At 47.7% G+C, this 21715-nt stretch overlaps 1 protein-coding gene across 2 annotated transcripts in view; it reads right to left on the bottom strand.

Moving 5' to 3' along the window:
- Positions 1 to 486: 486 nt before the first annotated feature.
- Positions 487 to 21715, bottom strand: part of LOC108932417 (glutamate receptor 4) — a 59063-nt gene continuing 37834 nt past the window's right edge. The window contains exons 10-16 of one of the 2 annotated variants that reach the window (XM_018748805.2): positions 19337 to 19543; positions 18578 to 18951; positions 11495 to 11693; positions 8935 to 9182; positions 5174 to 5288; positions 3565 to 3702; positions 487 to 2165 (exon numbers count right to left, since the gene is read on the bottom strand). In XM_018748805.2, the coding sequence (XP_018604321.2) occupies positions 2001 to 2165; positions 3565 to 3702; positions 5174 to 5288; positions 8935 to 9182; positions 11495 to 11693; positions 18578 to 18951; positions 19337 to 19543 (1446 nt within the window). In that variant the 3' untranslated portion in view covers positions 487 to 2000. Of the gene's footprint in view, positions 2166 to 3564; positions 3703 to 4503; positions 4619 to 5173; positions 5289 to 8934; positions 9183 to 11494; positions 11694 to 18577; positions 18952 to 19336; positions 19544 to 21715 lie in introns of both variants that reach the window. The other variant, XM_018748806.2, reaches the window with a different exon arrangement.

Genomic DNA, 21715 nt, shown 5'->3' with positions numbered 1-21715 from the left:
TGGAACACTGACATGAAGGTGATGAACGGAGCTGATGCCATGGATTCATATTACAGCTCTTGCATTAATCTCTGTATATATACACAAAAATGTATACATACATATCTGTGTGTCTGCGTGTGTATGTATAGATATACAGTACATATACATATACATATAGCTACTCCAGCTCCTCAACTCAGACATAGTGGCACAGCAAGTAGCGCTGCTGTCTCACTGCACCTGGGTGGTGTGAGAGAACGTGGGTTTGATCCCTGCTCAGTCTATGTGGAGTTTGCATGTTTTCCCCATGTCTGCGTGGGTTTCCTCCAGGTGCTCTGGTTTCCTCCCACAGTCCAAAGACATGCTGTTCAGGTTCCCCCATAGTGTGTGAGTAACAGAGAGAGAGAGAGTGTGTGTGTGTGTGTGTGTTCCACTGATGTATGGATGAGTGACCCAGTGTAAGTAGTGTATCTAGCAGTGTAAGTCACCATGGTGAATAAGAATGTGGGCTGATAACACTACATAGAGTTAATTGGAAGTTGCTTTGGACAAAAGTGTCTGACAAATATGTCTGTTCTTCAGTTGCTTTTACCACCAATTCACAGTCAATAAAAGGTGAATAATTCACACAATTGCTCATTTATTTCTGGACTGGGTTCTGTCAGTGTCAGATATAGCTGTGATAGGTGAAAAATTGTAAGAATTTTTCTTGATATTGTTAACTTCAAGCTCTATCTCAATTAAAACTTTAAAAATGAGTAGAAAAAAGTGTTGTGTACATAAGTTCCTGTTTGGTGCTGTTGACCGTCCCCAATAAACGTGCAGCGAATCACTGACACCAGGGAACGCCCGACACGAGCCGTAAACACTGTTCTGGTTGGGGGGGGTCAACATGTCACGTGACATCCCAAATTTGAGAAAACAGAGCAGAAAATACTCTTTTAAAGAAATAATTAAGATGGAGAAACATTTGGATGTTCAACCATTTGTCTTGCGAGGAGCCGGGGGCACATCTAATATACATATACGTATATGTATAATTTCATATATCTAAATTTAGACACACACACAGACACACACACACGCACACACATCTGTGTATCATGTACTTCTTAATTACAAGTGTAGTCAATGTCATATTATATATTCATTATTGCAATGAATTACTTTCTATCTGGTTATAAAAGAGAAACGTTTTCTTTTCGCTACAATTATTTACATCGGTTTAAAAAAGCAAGCATTTTCTTCATTTACTGCCCCCTCTTTTTAAAAGACAATGTACTGTAAATAATTTCATTAGTACGTTTTTCCACAGAATTTACACGTGTCGCGTCGTCTCCCCGTCACAGTACAGCGACCGTGTGTTCGCTGTCGACGGCGTTATTGTTATAATAATCCTATTCATACTACGCACTGAACCCAGCGCAGGCCTCGCCATCGCTACGTCCGCCACTTGTGGGATTGCTGCGAGTCGCAGGATTATATGGTCTCTGACCGCTGCGTTATTTCGGCAAGGCTACAGCCGAGCGTGTGTGTGACAAGCAAGTTCGTCTCAGCAGTTAATGGCAAACGCGAAAGAGCGCAGTTTATGTTTCAAGTACAGTTTTGTGGTCTCGCAGGCGCGTCCTCGTCCTCCCGCCAGCAGACGGCGCCGTCCAGGTAACGACGGGAGGCTCTCTGGCGGAGGCCCCCTCACCCCCCACCCCCCTGGCGACAGCTCATGCAATGACTTTGGCCGCCAAAGTGTGGCGGGCGGCGCCTCTCGGCCGTGGCTCCGCGAACGGGTCACTTCCGTCACGCGCGTGTCTCTGCTCGTCTTTGTCGAGTTCTCGTGTTCATTTTTGTCCAAGTGTGCAGCGTCGGCGGGCGACGGAGACAGCGCGCCCCGTCCCGTCCCGTCCCGTCGCTCGCTCCTCCTCCCCCTTCCTTCCCGCGGTTCGCCGACAGGTTTTGCTCGATGTTCCTCCCTGTCGTGGGACCGCGTCTCGTGTTCTAAGGCACCGGGGTGTTTTTGGTTCCTACGGCAGGTCGGCGGAGACCACGGCCAACCCCGAGCTCTGGCGGAGCGGAGGGCCGGCGTGCACGGCCTTGGGGCAGTCGGGGGTCAGGACGCGGCCGTTCTCACCCACGCTGCCGGTGATCGACAGCCGCGCCTTGTTCCGCATGGCTTCCGTGAAGGTCAGCTGGACGTGGGCCGAAGCAGAGAGAAAGCGCGTCAGTCCCCCGAATTCCCCCACCCTTCCCCCCGACCCTTAAAACAGATAAACAAACAAACAAATCGATAAATCCATAAACAAACGTGCACATGCGCACACAGACACACGCGTGCGCGGTAACGCACACAGAAGCACAGGCGCGCGCGCACACAGTCACGCACAAACACATTCCATCCAGAAACGAGTCCAAAAACATAAAGCAGCCAACAGCAAACACCAGAACAGATATGAAATATATATTTTAGACATCTGCATTTCTAGCACTGCTCATCACAGGTCTAGTGTTTTTGTGTCGGGCCCATTTGAACGCCACCGTATCGGCCTTAGCGACTCGAACCCGTGGCTTGTGCTCTGTATTGTCGCAACACTTTAGATGAACATACTGCTAAATGATTCCCAAACGGGAACGCTGTACAAGTGACAAGTAACCATGATGTCGTCACGTGTTAATAAAGCATTACAGGTGCATTGGGGTTATGCGGCAAGAGGATTCTGGGTAGGAGACGCAGCCTCCGTACGAATAAATATCAGCATCTGGTTTGTACGAAATTTACTCTTCTGTATGTCACGACTCGAGCCGTGCGTCACCTTGGGAATAACTATGTGTTTAATGATTATAATCGTGACAGTAATATGATTATACTCATTAAAAAGCATAAAATGTTTGCTCTTCCTACATACCAATAATAGGGGCAGGTGAGCGATGTCTATAAATCCTTATTTGTTATTAATTAAACAGCACACTGATTGTACAGTAATTGGACTCTTATTGTATCGTAACGAGGAGCCAGTGCAGCGCTGACCAGTTAGCAGCACCTTGATATAAAGTGTTTCCGTGCAACAGTGAGCGGCAGAGGTGTCAAAACGCGGGGCCTCGGTTTGCTTCATGAGAGATTTTGCAAAATTTGACCGTCCGCCCCGGGACGTTTTCAGGGGCCGAATGGCGCTCGAGCGCGTGAGAGCTGGGGGAGGGAGGAGGCGGGTTCGCAATGCAGGTGCCTACGTGCGGCGCGCCACAGCACACACAGCATCCGCAGCCAGACAACGGAACCGCATGTGCTACCGCAGGTCCGCCCCCCGGCAGAGAGGGGGCGAGGCGGCTAACGGGGGACAAAGGAAGAGGGGGAAACAGAAGACATCGAGAAAGAAAACGGGGGGGAGGCGAAAAGAAGCGGTGGCAGTCGACTGGTCACATGGCCACAAAACGATGCACCACCCCACTTACTATAGGAAACCCTAAGTCCTACCCCTATATTTTTACACTCTCGGTGCCGTAAACGTTGTAACCTTCCCTATATGTGGCTAAATTCTGGGTGCTCTGGGAAGGACTGGGAGCTGGGCTAAAATTCTGTTCGGTCGATTCCACCTTCATTTTCTTGGCTTCAGCTCTGGACTTGTAACAGAACTCAATGAGAGCCACGAGCATGGCGAGGCCCAGCCCCCCCACCAGGATGTAGAACACCCCGGCCACGTTGCTCAGGCTCAGCGCCTGAGAGCTCTTGTCCTGGCGAGAGACAGGGGAGAGAGGCCGTCAGGGGACGCCGCCCGTGGAGCGGAGGGACACGCACACGCACGCACACGCACACGCACGCACACGCACGCACACGCACGCACACGCACGCACAGAAACACAAGAGCACGCTGAACATGACACATCCTGGCATTGCGATGCTAACGCTAACTGCTGCCTAACTCGCTAAGTGCGTCTCCGCCTCTGTGGAGTCCGGAGTTGCTACGGCAACGCCGAGAGGCCGTCATAAACACCGCGGTTAGCGGCGCGAACGGTCTGCCCGTCCGCTGCGGCCTGTTTGCTTCGGCGGGGGCCGTGTTTCGGCAAGGACGGGGGGGGCCCCCCTCCCTCACCCCGCCGTGTTTCCCACCTCGTCAGAGCATCATCGCTCGCTGATGTCTGCCTAAGGGTGGGGGGTCAAACGTGTCATTAACTCGTTCAGTTACTCATGCATTCGCTTGTCGTCATCTACTGGCCGAGGAGCGTGAGACATGTGTGTGTGCGCTGCCCTAGGACCGCGGTACGACCGCGGTACGTGTCAGCGACTGAATGACACGGCGGTGCCCGCCGCGCATGCTAATCAGCTCTCAATCCATGTGCATGGATGCATGTTTCTGTACACATTGCGGTGACAATAGGCCTCGCCGTGTGAGCGTCAGCTGCGTGTGGCCCTGAGCGTGTGCCGTGCAGGTGACTGCACGCTTCCTGTCATGTGACCTGCGCCTGGTGCCTCACTTCCTGTGCGATTCTGTGCATTCCCTGTACAGCAGTGGGTCCCAAACTGTGGCGACTGACCTTACTTCCAGAGTCCTTGGGTCCACATTCTCCTTTATCGTACCACCATTTGTTTTTCAGCTTGTCTAAGACGCCTGATTCACTGAGTTTCAAAACGGCAAGGTTTACGGGAGTTCTTCGCGTGGAAAATAACATAAATAACATCATACGACATGTTATCTTATGTTATTGCGTCAACAGGACACAGAATTGCAGTGCAAAGTGAGGGAGCGGGAGCCCCGCGGCGCACGTGCGCGTGATCTCCTCGGCCGCGCGCCCGGAGACATGCGCGAGTGGGCGGGGCCTGCTCCGTCACTTTGAGTAACTGGCGCATGCTGCGGCGGTGGGTGGGGCCAACAAATGGGGCCAATTACTGTGGACCCAGAACTATTGGCCTGAACAGGTGGCGCTGCGGCCCCGCAAACGCGTTTTTACAAGGACATGCTGACAAACAAACGCTTTTCCACTAGTAATAATAATAATAATAATAATAATAATAATAAGAGTAGCTCTCTGCTCTTTTTGGCTTTGTCCCGCGCACAACGGCGAATATTTTTGCTTCCACAGTAATTGCGCTCCCTCTTCCGTTTCCATGGCTACGCGGCCGGAGTTTGGGGGTGGGCGTGGCCGCGGCAGATGCGCCGGTTACTCGACATACTGTTTACCCGCATGTGGTGACATAGAGGCTAACCTTGGAGTCACCTCCTCCGCTGCCACACTCGCCCTTGTCGTACCACCATTTGTTTTTCAATTTGTCCAACAGGCCTTGCTCATTCAGTTTTAAAACTGCGAGGTTAACAGCATTTCTTGAAAACGATAAAACATATTTTGTCAGAAGATGAACAGCCATCGGGGACAAAGAAAGGACACAAGTGATGAGCTCGGTTAACTGTAACCCCACGCTGGGTAAACCTCTCTCTAATGAAGGCCCAACCGGCGACGGAGCTCCGGGGCGGCCTGAGGGGGGGGCGCCGTCTGCATCGCTCTGCAGTTACGCTCTGAACGTGGACCCAGTCGACCGAAAAACCCTCAACTCTACAGTGTTAGCAGCACCCATAATAAAGGGAGGGGCAGCGGCACAGTGAGTAGCACTGGTGCCTCACAGCTCTCGAGTTGTGGGATCGAATCCGGCTCAGGCCGTAAAGTTTCCATGTTCTCCTTGTGTCTGCGAGTTTCCTCCGGGTACTCTGGTTTCCTCCCACAGCCCGAAAACATGTGTTTCAGGTGGACTGGTGACTCTAAACTGTGTGTGTGTGTCTGTCTGTCTGTGTTTATTACACTGCTCTTCTGCACACGTGTCAGTGACTGAAGGTACTTTACTGTGTGTATCTAACACTGTAAGTCACCTTGGCTACAGGTAAATGCTACTTAATAACTGGTATTAATTCTCTTAATGGAAAAAAGTGTCTTGAATAAATGCAAGAGTAGCTATAACAATATGAGTAAATAATACAATGAATAAATATATGAGCAGACACACTAACACTGGAATTGTGGGATAACTCAGTTAAAGCGTCGGGTTCCTCTGAGACAGTGGAGCTCAGAATAAACGACCTCACGATCTGTCCCCCTGTCACTTTGCGAAATCGCGAAAAAGACCCCGTCTTTCTGGACCTTTAAGGCCTTTTAAACCACGACCGACACGGGAAGACGGGTCGGCCGTAGGAGGCCCATCCATCACTGGCCATATGTGGCAGACGTGCGGCAGTGACCTTCAGGCGTCAGCGGTGGCAAATAAAGGTAAAAATAGCCCCATAAACAAGGTACGTGGGGCGGGGAGGGGCAGGGAGGTGACCCCGTTACAGGCGGTGCGAACGCTAAATATATTGCAAGGAAAGGCTATGAATCAGACACTCGTTCCTAAACAAGCCTTAGATGTTTATCTCGTGGGGGGCGTGGTGGGTTTGGCCATGGCCGTTGTGTGGTGGGTCTGGGGTTCAAGTCATACCTGGGGTGCCTTGCGATGGAGTGGCGTCCCATCCTGGGTGCCCCCTCCCGCTCAGCCCTACACCCTGTGTTGCTGAGTTAGGCTCTAGGTTGCCATGACCCTGCTTGAGACAAGCAGTTGCACACATTGTGCGGTGTGTGTGTGTGTGTGTGTGTGTGTGTGCCAATGCACCCATCTCCATGTTCTTTGACACAGACAAACCTGGGTTTGTATCCCATCCATGTCTGATACATTTCTGGACAGCAGGTGCTGCAGTGGTCACCGCCACCGCCAAAGGACCCGGGTTCAAATCCCACCTCCTGCTGCAGTGCCCTTGAACAGTAGTTGATTTGCTAGTTTTGAACTCCACCCACCAGGCGCGCCCCACCCCACCGCCCGGACATGACTTGGGTTCTATGGGAATTTGCAAAAAAAGTGCCGTAAAATCACAGCGCCCCTTGTCCCCTGGCGGCACCGAGCGCGCGGGCGGAGGGGCCGGAGAAAGAGGCTTATCCAGAGCGAACCACGACCGTGGTTAACTGGCAATATCAAAAGGAGCAGAGATCAAATAAATGGATCAGCATAAAGATACAGTAGAGTGAGGAAAGTCGTCAAGCTTGAGGAAAGGAGGAGAACACAATGAGCAGTGTGTCAAATCAGCCCCGTTGCGGTACGTGTGTGTAGCGGCACCGTGCGGAGCTGCGGCCCCGCCTGACCCCGTAGCCTCGCAACCGCCCACAGGGGACGTGGTCAGGGACGACGGGTGCGCCGATGACGGGTCCCGGGCACTGTTGCTACAGTCGTGTTCCGAGAGCCTCAGTTCACGAGGACCGGCTTTGGATTTCGTTCCTCCCGAAAGAGGAGCAGCGCGGAGCCCTGTTGTAATCTCAGTGATCGTGTCCCCAGTTGGACTGTCCAAAGCATGTCCACTTGTCCACCGAGTGTCACTTCATTGACACTGTTTTCAGTGATTTCTCTCCTCCTGACTCTTCTCTCCTCTTCTTCTGCCTCCAAGGTTCGGTTAATACCTAAACTCTGAGTACCGTGTGTGAGTGTGTTTTCTTTACGAGTGTGTGTTTAGCGTACAGGACATAATAGCTACGAACAAGGTAAACGAGTGCAGGTGGACAGCTGTACCGTGTTACTGAGTAACTAATAAAGGGTAACAGCCTCGTCATGTTGTGTTACGATAACTAACCTTAACTATCGAAATAACTGTGCTGTCCATGTTCATTGGATTTGGTGATATTTTCATACAAATGTGTGTCAATTCTGGGACTCATGAACGCGTTCAAATTTTTACCATGGAAACAAACTCCGCGAATAATGGTAATGTAATGTCTGGAATACAGCCCTGGCGAAGCTGGCAAACGGTGGCCTCATTCACGGTGGAGAGTGCATCTGTGGTGGGACCTGCCATGACGTCTGTGTGTGTGTGTGTGTGTGTGTGTGTGTGTGTGTGTGTGTGTGTGTGTATACACTGATGGTCAACACCATTTCAAGTTTGGTTATTGCAACACTTTTACCATTTGTACCACAATACATGCAGAGCTCAAACATATGAAGGAGCGGCCGGCAGAGCCATCGGGGGGTTCCCTTCAGTCTGAAGGACCTGGGTTTGAACCCCTCCTGCTGTAGAACCCTTGATCAAGGTACTTACTCTGAATCGGTACGGTAAAAGTTACTTAGCTAGATGAATTACTCATTGTACGTAGCTTTTCTGGAAGAGCATCAGCTAAATTAATACGTTCATTCACTGACCTAATGCTCCTCCAGAGTAACGTACCATTATTTACTCATTTACAGTACAGTCATTTACAGCTCAGTAATTTTACTGCAGCAATTTAGGATAGACACATTACTCAAGGGCAATACAGCTGGAGGTGGGATTGAAACCTGCAACCTTTGGGTTCAAAAGCAGCCTCTCTGGCCACTTCGCTGAACTACTGATGAAATCCCTGAGCTCTGCCCAGAATGAGTACAGTGAAATTACCCAGCTGTATAAACCGGTAAATCGCTGTAAAGCTGATTATGCCACACTGTCCTTCTCCCTGGGCAACGGCGTCACGTAAATAACGGTTAATGAAATAACGGTAAATATGGGCGGCGTGCTTTACGAAAGGAAGAAAGCGAAGACGCCCCAGGGACGAGTTGGAGGTTCGAGTGGAGGCGGGGCGTCTGCCGGGGTCGGGTGGTGCCGCACATCCGCACGGCTCAGAATGGGCAAAGAAAAACGAGCAAAAGAAAAAGAAGACAGAACAGAAGCTTTGGCAAAAATCGTCAAGGAAATGATCCAAAAATGAACATTGCGAACGGGGAGGTGTTACCTGCGGTGATGCCCTGCGAAGGAAAGAGAGAGAGAGAGAAAGAGAGAGAGAAAGAGAAAAGGCAATACCATGGTAATACACCCCTGTGCGGGGTACTCAGAGGGGCTGGGAGGGACGAGCAGCGAGAGGAGAGAGGCACATCAGGGAAGGTGGAATACCATAACAACACGTGACATATTGTTACACTATTCCACCCACCTTAACTGTGAGCCCTTGGGCGTGGCCACGCCGTAGCCCTTGGAGTCCAGGTTGCCCCCGACCTTCATGGTGTCGCAGGGCTTGCGCTGCTCCGTGTACTCGTTCATGGTGGACTCGAGCAGGAAGGCGTACTTCCCCTTGGACTTGCGCACGCGCGCCACGCCCTCCGCAGTCGTCTTGGTGAACACGGTGGGCTCCGCCGACTTCATGTACGTCCACATCTTCTCGTACACGGCTATTTTGGACCTCTGCGGGGGGGAGGGAGGGGGGTTTCGTGAGGCCTGTTGCCTGGCGCCGCATCGCCTCGCAGCACCTGGGCTTCCTCTGCCACAGTAGCGTTGAACGTTCTCGTTCGTTTGTTTTATCATTTTTATCATGTAGAATCTAACTAGTGAAAAAAGTGAGGGATACCCATATTATTCACCTTTCATTGACAGTGACTTAGTGGTAAAAATGATTCCGGAGTTACGAACAAAAGGTGGGTCTGGAGTCATGAACATTGCTCAAGTCCTGATTATGTTTGCACCATAAGCAACCTGCGAAAATAGTAACAACTGAGGTTTACAATGACATGCAGATGTGTTCATTTATCAGACACTTTTCTCCAAAGCGACAAACATCTCATATGAAATACAGTGTGTTCATCACATGAGCAGGAAGAGACACTTAGATGCAGACGTGTGATTCTTAAGTGCAGTTAGTTTGTTTCTTTCCACGATATGAACCAACGTTCATCACACGAGTAGATGCATAAAACTTTATCTCAATATCAATGAGTCCTGATCACATTCCTAGTAATAATTGGTTTTTTTTTTGAGATACATAGAAACATTTACGTTACATTACAGGAGTAGCTGTGTAAAGGATTGATCGGGATGATATTAAATTTATGGTGCATGAACATTTACACCTTACATGAACTCAAGAGATGATGGGTGAAGTGAGTCTGGAAGAGATGAATCTTAAGACCCTTTTTAAACGTGGACAGGGATTCAGCAGTTCTGAGTGAGAGCGCGAGGTTGTTACATCACAACAGAGCCAGAACCGAGAACCTCTGTGCTTTAGAGAGGTTAGGACAGCTCATAGAGTATTGATTTCAACTGCCTTCGGCCCCAAAGGACACAGGTTCGACTCCCACCTCCAGCTGCAGTCCCCCTTGAATGAGGTACAAGAGCTTGTATGTCATTTTGGAAAAAAGTGTCAGAATGAACCTAAACGTAGCAGTTGGCGTTCCCGTCCTTCTCTGCCCCCTGTGGGCCCTGGGGCGGCACTGCAGACGGACGCTGAGCTTCAACGCGGGTTCAAGCGCGACAGACAGTGATGATAATGTCCGTCACATCCCATGCAGACACCTCCCTAGAGCCCTGTCGGCCCCGTTATAAAGGGAACGTCTTTTTTTTCAAACTGCCCCAGGGAGACATGCAAACACTCCGCTTCTTTATGTCATTAAAGGGCTTGCAAATTTTTATGAATATGCTTGACTAAAGGGCTCTGAGTTGTGACCACGCTGACCTTGGCAGCCACCTGAAAGTGCCTCGTCGTCAGGCAGGAAACGTGGCTGGCGCCGGAGCATCATGGTCCACAGAGACGAGACGAGGGCCGAACACATGCGGGACTCGGAGGAGCCAAAGTAATTAATTAAAGTAAAAGCCCTCTCAGCACTTTCTGAAAATAAATTGCTTTTTCACCCTCCACAGATTCCAGTCAGCTTGTTATGTTGATAACGGGCGCAGGCTTTCACACGGCCTGCGGACCCCGTCCCCTCAACCCATCTCGCGTTCGAGGCGCGAACTCGACTTAACCCTTCGGTGGAAGGGACTCCGGGCCCTTGACTTACAAACACAATCAGGACTGGATGTTTGTTCGCAACTTGATCTGTTCCTGACTCAAAAGTCACCTTTACCGGATCGCAAATCAGTAAACGCTGAATAATACACATGTCTCTCTTGATTAGCCGGTTAGGTTCTGTGAAAATCTCAGACAAGCTGTAATAAATTTTAAAAAAAACCTCTCTCATTGTCAAAAACCAGACAGTGTTCGTATCTTTGAAAATTCATAACTTGAATATGCTTAACATGAGTGAACTCAAATACACACACACACACCCAACTACCTCTCTCTCACAAATAAGTGCTTATGATTCACATATCAGTTGATATATCAGTTTAACGTTTGTGTCTTCCGCTCTCTGCAGATTTGGCAAAGCACCATTATCGAACTTTAAAGCTGCCATTCTCCACTCAAAGAACATGGGTTCGACTTTCACTCCTGCTGTCGTTCTCTGGAGCAAGGGACTTACCCCGAACTGAAACAGTTGTTCAGTGTTGTGGAGGTTTATTCCACTCAAGGGTTTTTTCCCCTGAAAACTGTTACCTGTCTGCCACTGTAATTCGAACTGCTTTCATACTGGATGATGACAACATGCAGTCATAGTGTGTTTAGAAATTATTTGTATTCATGTATTTATTGCATTATTTCTGCATCAGTTGCATTTTCCTTCCATCATTTCTGAGAGGGCACAGGGTGAGGACCAGTCTGGTGCTGGAACACAGTACTTTACCCTGAAGAACTCTTTGGTGGAGCCCGAGTCCAGCGTCCCGTAGGCGATCTCCGTCTGCTTGGCCAGGTCCTCCGCGCTCTCGATGGGCGACACCATCCTCTCCACGGTGAGGAAGGCCGCCAGGTTGGCCGTGTAGGAGGAGATGATGATGAGCGTGAAGAACCACCAGACCCCTCCAACGATGCGTCCGGAGAGAGACCTGGGGGCGGGGCGGGGCGGGGGGAGTGACTGCAGTTATTGCTGTACAGCACAACTGGAGAAACTGAAATCACCATGACAACACCAGTAATGCTTGAGGTACCAGGCAAGAGCATCTTCATCAGCAGCGTCTCGAAGAACTGTGACCTTCTGCAATGTCAGTAAAATGTTTCAATAAAACTTCTCACAAATTTTTATAAAATAACTTTTGTGGATTTAGAGTTGTACGCTTGCAAATTACTTGAAATATAGCTTCCTTCTGTCCCAGTGGCCTATCCCTGAGGAGGAAAATGACCAATGATTTTGGGGGTGTCACTGTAAAGAGCATGAGCATCCATTCTAATCAGAGTTTCCAAAAAATTTTTCATGTCTCCAAGTTGTTTATGTAAAAATCACTTCAAATTTTGAAATACAGCATTTTCTTTCACCAGTTGCACTTCTACTTTGCAGATTTCTGTTAGAAAATTCCGGGAAAATGCGTTACAAAATGATGCTGTGATGCTCTGGACATGGTGCTCATACGTGTATGAACTGTACAGCACATAAATATGTAATCCTGCCCATATTTTTGACAAACAGTTGTGTGTCACAGCTCTCGGTCGGCCGCAGGCCCTCGACGGACGAGGGTGAGCCTCAAGGTGGTGATGACTGAGACTCGCTCATGTGACGCAACGGGATGTGAACCTACTGGAGAATCAGAACTGTTTTGTCACGCAGGCTGTGTGATCCATTAATGCGGGGGGGGGGAGGGGCTATGTGACTCCTTTTCATGGTGACCTGTTGTCATAGGGTGGCTTATTAGTTTCTGCAGCTGCTGAGGCTTCTCATACATTTATATTTGTTTTAAATATAGCTTTACGTATAGATTTATTCATTTATATATGACATACATTCATTTATTGGACTTACAGTTATAAGCTACTTGCAATGATTTACTGACTTAGACTGCTGGGTAGTATTTCTGACTGGAGTAATTGTAAGAGGACTACCATGTTCAAGGGTACTACAGCAGGAGGTGGGATTCAGACCTGTCACCTTCAGATCCAAAGGCAGGTGATCAATCCACTATGCCTATATCACTTTGTTACTATGGCAACTCAGGGTAAGTACCACATGGTTTTGGGTATTATTTACTAATTTGGAGAGAATTCACACCAAATAACAAAGGAAACCAAAGCAGGAGGTGGGATTTGAACCTGTATTCATAAAGGCAGCAGCTCTAATCACTACGCCACCTGCTGCATACCTGATGACTCGACTCCTTTTTCCATGCATAGTCATCACCCTCAATGTCAACGGAATCACTGGTACCAACATGACTAAAGGCGCCCCTGCGGGACAAGGACCTGGTCAAATTGTATTAATTTATACTTACTGTACCACTTTAATATTGTTCCTGACCTGGTCATTACTCAGAGGCCCATTGCCCACCCCCAACTGGCTTTCTTCTTAAAGAAACGGTCAGTTACAGTTTACCGCAGTTATTTACTGCACAACTTTGTGCAAGGTTATTCACACTTATTTACCCATTCATAAAGCTGGGTAATCTTTACTTTATCAACCTAGGGTAAGTACCTTGATCGAGGGTATGACGGCAGGAGGTGGGATTCGAGCCTCACACCAAAAAGCAAAGGAGCAAATGAAAAGCTGTCAAAAAATAAATAAATAAGTGAAGGATGTAACTAATCCATCAGGAAATCATAACATTGTCTCAATGAGGACGTGTCTCTGCCACAATAATTCCTCCTGCTCTTCAATCTAGCTGTCATTACGGGGCGGGACTCTGCCTGCTGTGTCCCCCCTCCCCGATGCCCTGGTCCATCAATCAAAAAAATGTCAAATTAATGAGGGTAATAAGTATTGGTGACGGAACGCTGACGCTCAAGAAGATCCCCGGTGGCTCTCTTTAGCATCTCCTGGCGACCTGGCATCTCCAGTAAGGCTCCCGGGACCAAAATCCTGCTTGGTTGCTCACATAAAGTGGTACACACACTTCATTCCCACATGACCACACTAATGGGGAGGTGGGAGCTCCAGCTCATGCACATCACCGCTCACTGCAGCTCATTAAAGATGTGATTTTTAAAAATCATTTTCATATTTTAGCAATCCTGCTATATGCAAATAAAATGTTTGATTTTATCAAAAGCTAAAACATTATGACAAAATAAGGCAATGTTAAAAGGTCCTTCTTGAATACTGCGATGGATTCAGCAGCTCCGAGGGACAGAGGGAACTCATTCAACCACACCGGGGGCCAACGCTGAGAACAAATGGACTCTTGATTTTGGACCCTGCAAGGAGCAGACCCTGCCTAACACCACCCATTGAGCCCCCGTTCCCTGTGGCGCAAACTGCGAAAGTGAGGAATGGGAAGGTGAACGAGTGAAGATGGAGAGGAGGTGTGAACAGAGAAGGAATGAGGATTGAGGAAGATGATGTATCTGAGTGAGATATAAAACAGGAAGAATAAAAAGCCTAAAGATCAAATACCAACACACACACACACACACACACACACACACACACACACACACACACACACACACACACACAGACAGACGTGCAGAGTCCTCATCCTTCTACAAGACTTCAGAGTGGAACAGAATTCAGTATGCTGAGATCCACAACTCTTCCATACCTCCTCCTGCCCTCCTCAGCATCACTCTCCTTGTCCGTTCCCATGTACATCCAGACTCAGGGAGTTCCTGACAGTCAGAGGCCTCAGCTATTCATCGTTGTCCGAAAACATACAGGTCCATGAAGATTGTGGGCCAATGGTCGGGTATGACCTTGACCACGTCTCAGAGGGCAGCAGCAGATCAGGAGGGATGGAAGGAGACTGTGGGAAAGTCATCCGTGGTACCCCTTCGACTTTCTAGGCTACGGGAATGGTGAAGATGATGACAGTGATGATGATGATGATGGTACAGATTCCAGGACCTGGTTTCCCTCCTCTGCTGAGCCCTGCTCCCCCACTGGGTCAGCTGCCACCACCCTGCGGTGCAGAAACCAGGAGACTCAGACTAATTAAACCTGAGCTGTGAGGAGATGCAGAGCCCACAGTGTATCTCAGTTGCTGCGGTAGCTGCCGCTGCTCACGGCCCCCCGCCCGGCCAGGCCTCAACAACTTCGCAGGGGACGTTCGCACACTGCGTTTACTCATGCGGAGTTGCGGCAAGATTCGCATGCATCCTAGTACTGCTCACACACCTGCAGACATGAGACGTGTAGTTCAGGCTCTGTGTTAAAGCTAAAACTGGACACTTGGTGACACTGGTGTGATTGAGGTGTTTGTGGGAGCTGTTGATTCACAGTGGAAGGGTAACATCTCGGAGGAAGGTCACTCAGTCATTCAGTGACCCGATGTCTTTTTTCCCCCACATATCTACCCTGAGATTATTAATACTGTTCGTCATTAATTGGCCCAAATTGTCATTTGTACTGTTTATTGCATTTGGTCTAGGTTTGCGTCATTCGATCTGGCGTGACAAACTATATGCTATGTAGCACTGTATATGAGAGAGACTGTGAGATGCAGTGCATTGTGGGAACTGTGTACCCGCACTCTCCGCCTTCGTTCTACTCAAGCCAATCCACACAAATAATATGATAAATTTACTATATGAAATTGTTATTTTTCAGAAAACTTAAACAAAAAAATCCAATTTCCTTGTAGTTTAATGTACAACAGAAAGTTAAACATAATGAAGTAATAAAATGAATTTGTTCGTCTACCTCTGTTTCAGTTGTAGAGTTTGAAAGGAAACTCCGTGACAGGAATCATGGTGAGGAAGCTCTTTAGATATAGTTCTGTGTCTGCTGCTTCAACAGCACACCACTGAAGAAAGTTTAACAGAGACTATGGAAAAGAAAAGGAAAATTTAAAGACGATTTTGTGGGAACAAACTGAGACAAAGTAAAAAGGAAACAAAACTTTAATATGGGGTGTGCGTGCGCGTTTCTCGTTCTGTTTTTCTCCCAAAGAGTCACTCTGTTCAGGTACCACGTTTTCATTGGTTCTCTGTCCTGTCACTCTTCATTAGGAATGACATCATAGATCATTCCAGCCAACCACTTCCACCGCGGGAAGTTTAAAACCCGGATGACGAAGTTCTCTGGCGATTCGATTGACTTTTATGTGGTATGTGGTGCAAGAATCGAGTCTAAGCAAATTTCTTTTTGCCGTTATGTGCGCGCGCAGGGTTCGTTGTGAATACTAGTTGCTTGTATCGTGACTCTGATGCCTTTTGTGTTGACTGAGTTTGCGTTTTCAGGGAAACGTGAACAGGTGTGAGTTCGTCACGTGACTTGCTTGCACCAAACACACGTAGGTTTGTTTACACTGTGGGTTGGGCCGCTTGCCGCTTGGTGAAGGTTACTTGGAGCACTTATTTTATTTCACCTGGGCTGTTCTGTTAAATACAAATGAAAGCCAAACTACTCTTTATTAACGGTTCGTGTGTGTGTGTGTGTGTGTGTGTGTGTGTGTGTGTGTGTGTGGTTCCCCCCTTTCCTGGTGTGTCTATGGGACCCATAATGGGTAGTGTATAACTTATTTCCACGTATCTGTCTGTGTGTCTAGTAAATCGCAAACACAACTTGCATGCAGTTACTTGCATTTTTGCTCTCCTCCTGTCTCTTTGCACAAGACACCTGCTTCCAAACAGTTCTAACATCACACCCCTGGACAACCTGGGCCCCTAATCCTAATGGGGGGGCTCCTCTGCTATTTGGAACCCCTCTCTTGAACCCTGAGTCAAACTCATACCCCTAGTTCTAGTGCCTTTTTTTTTTAATTTTATTTATTAAAAGTCACTTCATTAACATTTGATACTAATGGTTTTTTTTTTTTTTTTTAAAGAAAAAATTGGGACCAATTAATGGGGAATAGCTGTGTTACTTAATCACTACAGTATCTAAGTTCCCGCATCTGTCTCCAGCGAACTGGGACAATTACTTCCACCTTTTACACTTATTCATTTAGCAGATGCTTTTCTTCAAAGTGATGTACATCTGAAAAATACAATTTGCGCCTCACATGAGGAGAAAATGGATTCAAAAGGTTTTCGAATGCTGCATTCTAATCCTAAGGTTCATTTGTGTTCAGACACCACCTTCACCCCAGTGATAAATGATGGGGAGCCCCTCCAAGGGCCATGACAAGGACCATTTCCACCTCTGTGCGTTCATGTGTAATGATAGCCCAAAATTTTTCCTCCTGTTGGAATTCCTCTTAAATGCTTGTTGAAACCTCATGGTGAGGGTTACTCTTCACATGCTTTCTTCCCTCATTTTATTATATGCTTGTGAACAGGCTTCCCCCCCATTGGTCTCTTTTCGGTATGATTGGAAGTTCTTACAGCCATCTGGTACATTTCCTCTGTCACAGTAACTAAACACTTTAGTGCCTCTGGGTGTATTTTCTATGGCTGTGATGCACAAACACCACTCACTGCAAGGTCCCTGGAACACCATGGCCCCTAGTCAGTTGGCCAGGGGTCAGTTCTGGATCACATTCCTCAAAGAAATGCCCCCCCCCCCCGTGAATTTAGTGTAAGGGACTTGAAAACCACAGCAGTGGTTAGGCATCCACACACATTTCACCTGTTTAATGCCCTTCATTTTTCCTGTGGAGTATATACTGTGTGTGTATTTATACACACCAATTTAATAAAATTCACAGAAATACTAAGGCTCTCAGTGGCACTGCTGTACTGAGATCCCAGGCCGTATTACTGTTCTCTATCCCTCTGTTGCATTTACTCTCCAGATTCTTGTTTCTTGACTGACCTGTCACCTAATGGGGCTGGAAAAATACAGTCTCCTTTACAGTCCCTGCAGGAGCCGGAGACATGAAGTGCTCTGACAGGACAGGCATGAGACAGTGTCATCAGGCAGACACCAAATCGGTGAGACGAGGTCAGCCTTCAGCGGTCAGGAAGTGAAGTGACGCAATCTGGCAGCAGATAAAGACTTTTTCTTTTTTTTTTTTTTTCTTGGGCAAGTTGGAGTTGTGGCGCAATTCTGTGAAGAGGGCGGGTGTACGGCTGAGATACGGCACGGGGCAAACCGGGTCAGCAGGAGTGTGCTGCCGTTGCTTTATCACGGTGGGAGAAATGCCCAGGAAAGACAGCGATCATGTATGGAAAATGGAGCAGAGATTTAAAAAGGTCTAAACTACCCATTATGCTGAGTGTCATGGTGATGCGCAGAGGGTGCGTGAGGCCCTTGACTCCATTTACATACAACCACCCACAATTCATTGGAGAATATCCACCTACAGGTGCCCTCAGCATCATTTTCTTTCATGAACTTGTGGTCATTTTGCTGTTTGATGCCCCGGACATTAATTTTTCACTAAACCGCATTCTGAGGTCATCAATAATAAAAGGCTTTATTCTTACACATGTTCTAAAAATAACAGCACGGTTTTCTGCATGGTGTGTCAAAGATTCATGTGAACTTCAGGAAGGCCTGGCTGTAAAAGCAGCACGTAAAAGAAATGCTATGACCCTTTAGCCCCCTTCCTGTAGCCCCAAATTATTGCAGATGTTTTATACCGTATATGGAAATGGCACAGCTAAAGATAGTGTGCTTTCTTCTCCCAAACCCTCAGCCACAGTATTGTCAGAGATTATTATAAAGAATGCAGTTTCAAGCAGGCAAATTTAATTTTTGCCTTTTTAGTAGATTTCTATTAAAGGCCCCAGCTGCCAACTGTTTGGACAGCAGCTGCTATTGTAGGACAAAGTAAAAGTCAAATGGTACTCAGTGATTGTTGAAAAGAGAACAGAATAATAAGGGAAATGGTTATACAATAAGTGCATCCCTGGTTAATCCAGGGACAGTGAGAGATACTGTAGGGTCCAAGAAAAGTCTTACCTGGGTGAGATATCACACCCCTGCTGCATGAAGGCCCCTAGGGAAAACCAGAGGCTGTTGAAGATGCCAAACTCATTGGGCGGCTGGTCGGCAGGTGGCGTCTCCGATCCCTCTTCTGGTTCCTCTGCGTGCCACTCGTAGGGGCTGAAACGGCTCACCAGGAAGAGCACCACGCTCACGCCGATGTAGGCGAACACAATGCACATCCAAATTTCGTAGGCCAACGGGTCCAGGAAGGAGAAAACGCCTGGCTTGGACTTCTGTGGCTTCTTGATCATAATGGAGATACCCAGGCTCATGAAGGGCTTGGAGAAGTCAATGACCTCCTCTCTCACCAGGGTGATGGTTAACGGGGCCACGGCAATCTCTGCTTTCTGAGGGTGATGGAACAATCAGTACAGCTCTGCAGGATCACTATACAAATGACTCTGGGCCACACCAGTCCCATTCTCCAGTCCCACCAATTTCATTGATCAGCTGCAGCAGTTCCATTCATCAGTCATAACACTTTTACATCTATATTCCACCCACCCAAAATTACACTTCTTGATGCCATAATTTCACTTCAGTCTCTCAAATTCTTGTCATCAGTTCTACTAATTCCATCCTCAAACCTTTAGTTCCCTAGCTCCATTCTCTTGACCCACCTGTTGTGATTTCCCCAAATCTACCAACTCCACCCCAAACTCTGATAACTCCACTTTTCATCCCTTTATTTGTAATCTATAACCCTCCTGGTCCATCCTGGCTCAGGCTTACCCCATACACCAGCTCCCCGACCATGCCGTTCCAGATCTTGGTCTCGGGGTCCCTGGCTCCATACTTGCCATCTGGCACGATGGAGATCTTGTACTTGATGCCGATGTGCTTGGCGATCTCGGAGGCCAGGTCAACACAATAGCCCTCGTACTGGTCGTTGCCCTCATACATCTCCCAGTTCTTCTTCAGCATCACGTAGGGGCCCTCCTGCAAGGAGCCAGGCCGCAAGATGAGCACTTCACCGACGCGTCAACTCAGGAACTCCAAACCATTGGATCCTCAGTTTTGAAAGATCAAAGAGAGGTTTGCCCCTTTGCATCAACTTTTGGAATCATTACATTGTTCAGAAATAACTGGTCTTTCACTTAAACTGTGAAAAACTGGTGGCCTTTTGAAAAGCCCCACACAATCTGCAGGAAAGTTTTTTTTTTTAAAAATTTCTAATGAAGTTATGACATAATTCAGTTTTAGATAAAAACATACAAACCATTAATCCAACTCATTAATTTGAATACAGAAATTAATGATTTTATAGTATAAAATAAAAGTCTTAACACAAAGAGGCAATCAATGCAGTTCAGACACTCGTGTCAAACGGTCAATGTCTTCAAAGACTTAATCCTTACAAACAATATTTCCTTTAATTTTTTCTATTTATTTGGTCATGAAATGTCATACTGGTGTTTAAAAGGCAAGAAGGTGAGAATTATAATACAGAGAAATACAAACATCTATACTTTATATTTGGGAAAAAAAAAACAATTTTGCTTTCAAAATATCTGTATAAATGTCGTCAGTATTTTGTCGCACAATTTCTGTGACTCGGGCAACAATAGTCATCTATTCCAACGGCTCTGAGTCAAAATCTCAAGTGCAGAAAACCGTCGAATGGAAGCACACAGACATGCGTCACATCCCGGTGATATGAAGACAGCACACCTTCACAATGCTTGGTTCATCACCACCGAGATGGTGCCTTGCTTCTGACAGAAGAACAACAGCGATGCCGAAGAATCGGGTGGCACACTGTGGTCATCTAAAGCGGTGAGTGTATCTTTGTGGGAGCAGTTTTACATGTTGTACTAAAGAGGGCAGAGATGGGCGGCTTTCCACAGCGGACTAGTGAAGAGCTCTGGGCTACAGCAGGACCGGATGCTTGAAGGTTCGGGTTAGGATTATGGTCCCCCACTCACACCTGCTGTAAGGTTTCCAAATAAAAGCATCTGTGAGCTGAATTCAGTGGATCCACGCGAACCCCGAGTAGAGCTTTCACACGTTTCCACAGGGTTTGACTGACGGTAATAGTAAAGATAAAAAAATAATGAAAATGTATAAAATATAAATAAGTGAAATGAGATGAAAATTGATACAATGAAATTCATGAAGATATGGATATACAGTATATATAGACTATTCGTACTCAGTTTGCACATCTTTCAAAAGCACAGTCTCTATTGTTCCAGGTCCTTTTCCTGGGGAGTCTTCGCATGTGGACAAGTGTGTTTGAGGGACTGGCTTCCTCCTGGACCTGAACTTCATTCCCAGATGGGAGAATGGGACGTAATGACATTTTCTAGGGATGAATTGGGTAACGGGATGTTTGGCTGATGCTGATGTGGAAGGGGGGGGCAGGTTGTGGTCTGCTGACAGCGGCGGAGCAGCAGCCTGGTCCACAGTCCCACTTTGACCTCCTGATGATCCTTGAGCAGAAACCACACTTTCTTCACAGCTGCGATACAAAACGAGGCAGCCCTCGTACCCACGGCAAGGCAGAGCGCCGGAGGCTCGTGAGATTACCGTAGCTGAGCATCTCCGACCCACACGTCCACGCGCCTCTTTCAAAACAGTTCTGGGGTGTTGAGAGTCAGCTCAGAATTTCTTTGCACAGACAAACATGCAGAAAGTGTGTGTTTCGGTTACGTTCACACACTCCGGTCGCTGCACTGCGTCGACGCAAATGCAACACGATGAGGTTCCCGTTTCTGAAAAGGTCAACAGAGTAGGGCCTGCCGTGCCCACGGACGTCTCGCAACCGCCGCTGCTCCTCTGCACTCTCGTATCTGTCCCTCAGCACTGAAAACACATAAATGTACAAACGAACACAAAGGAAAACGGCACAGAGGCGGCAGAGCACAATAACAGCTTTATTTATTCACACAACCCGTCACATGAATGAAGGGGCATCGGAAGCCCACCCAGCGCAGACCCTCAGTCACACTTTGCCAGTGTGTGGATGGAGCTCCACACAGCAGCTGGCAAACACAGCTGGCACACTAATAAAGACGATCTGAGAAATTAGAATACAGATATTACACAGTTTCATTTTCCAGTACTTTAAAGTTTTTTGTTTAGGCCAGAATAAGTAAAGCCGACAGCACA

The sequence above is a fragment of the Scleropages formosus genome, chromosome 10 (genome assembly GCF_900964775.1).
Source record: "Scleropages formosus chromosome 10, fSclFor1.1, whole genome shotgun sequence".
NCBI classification, from domain to species: Eukaryota; Metazoa; Chordata; class Actinopteri; order Osteoglossiformes; family Osteoglossidae; genus Scleropages; species Scleropages formosus.
Note: the sequence above shows the minus strand (reverse complement) of the source record. Positions and strands in the feature narration are given on the sequence as shown.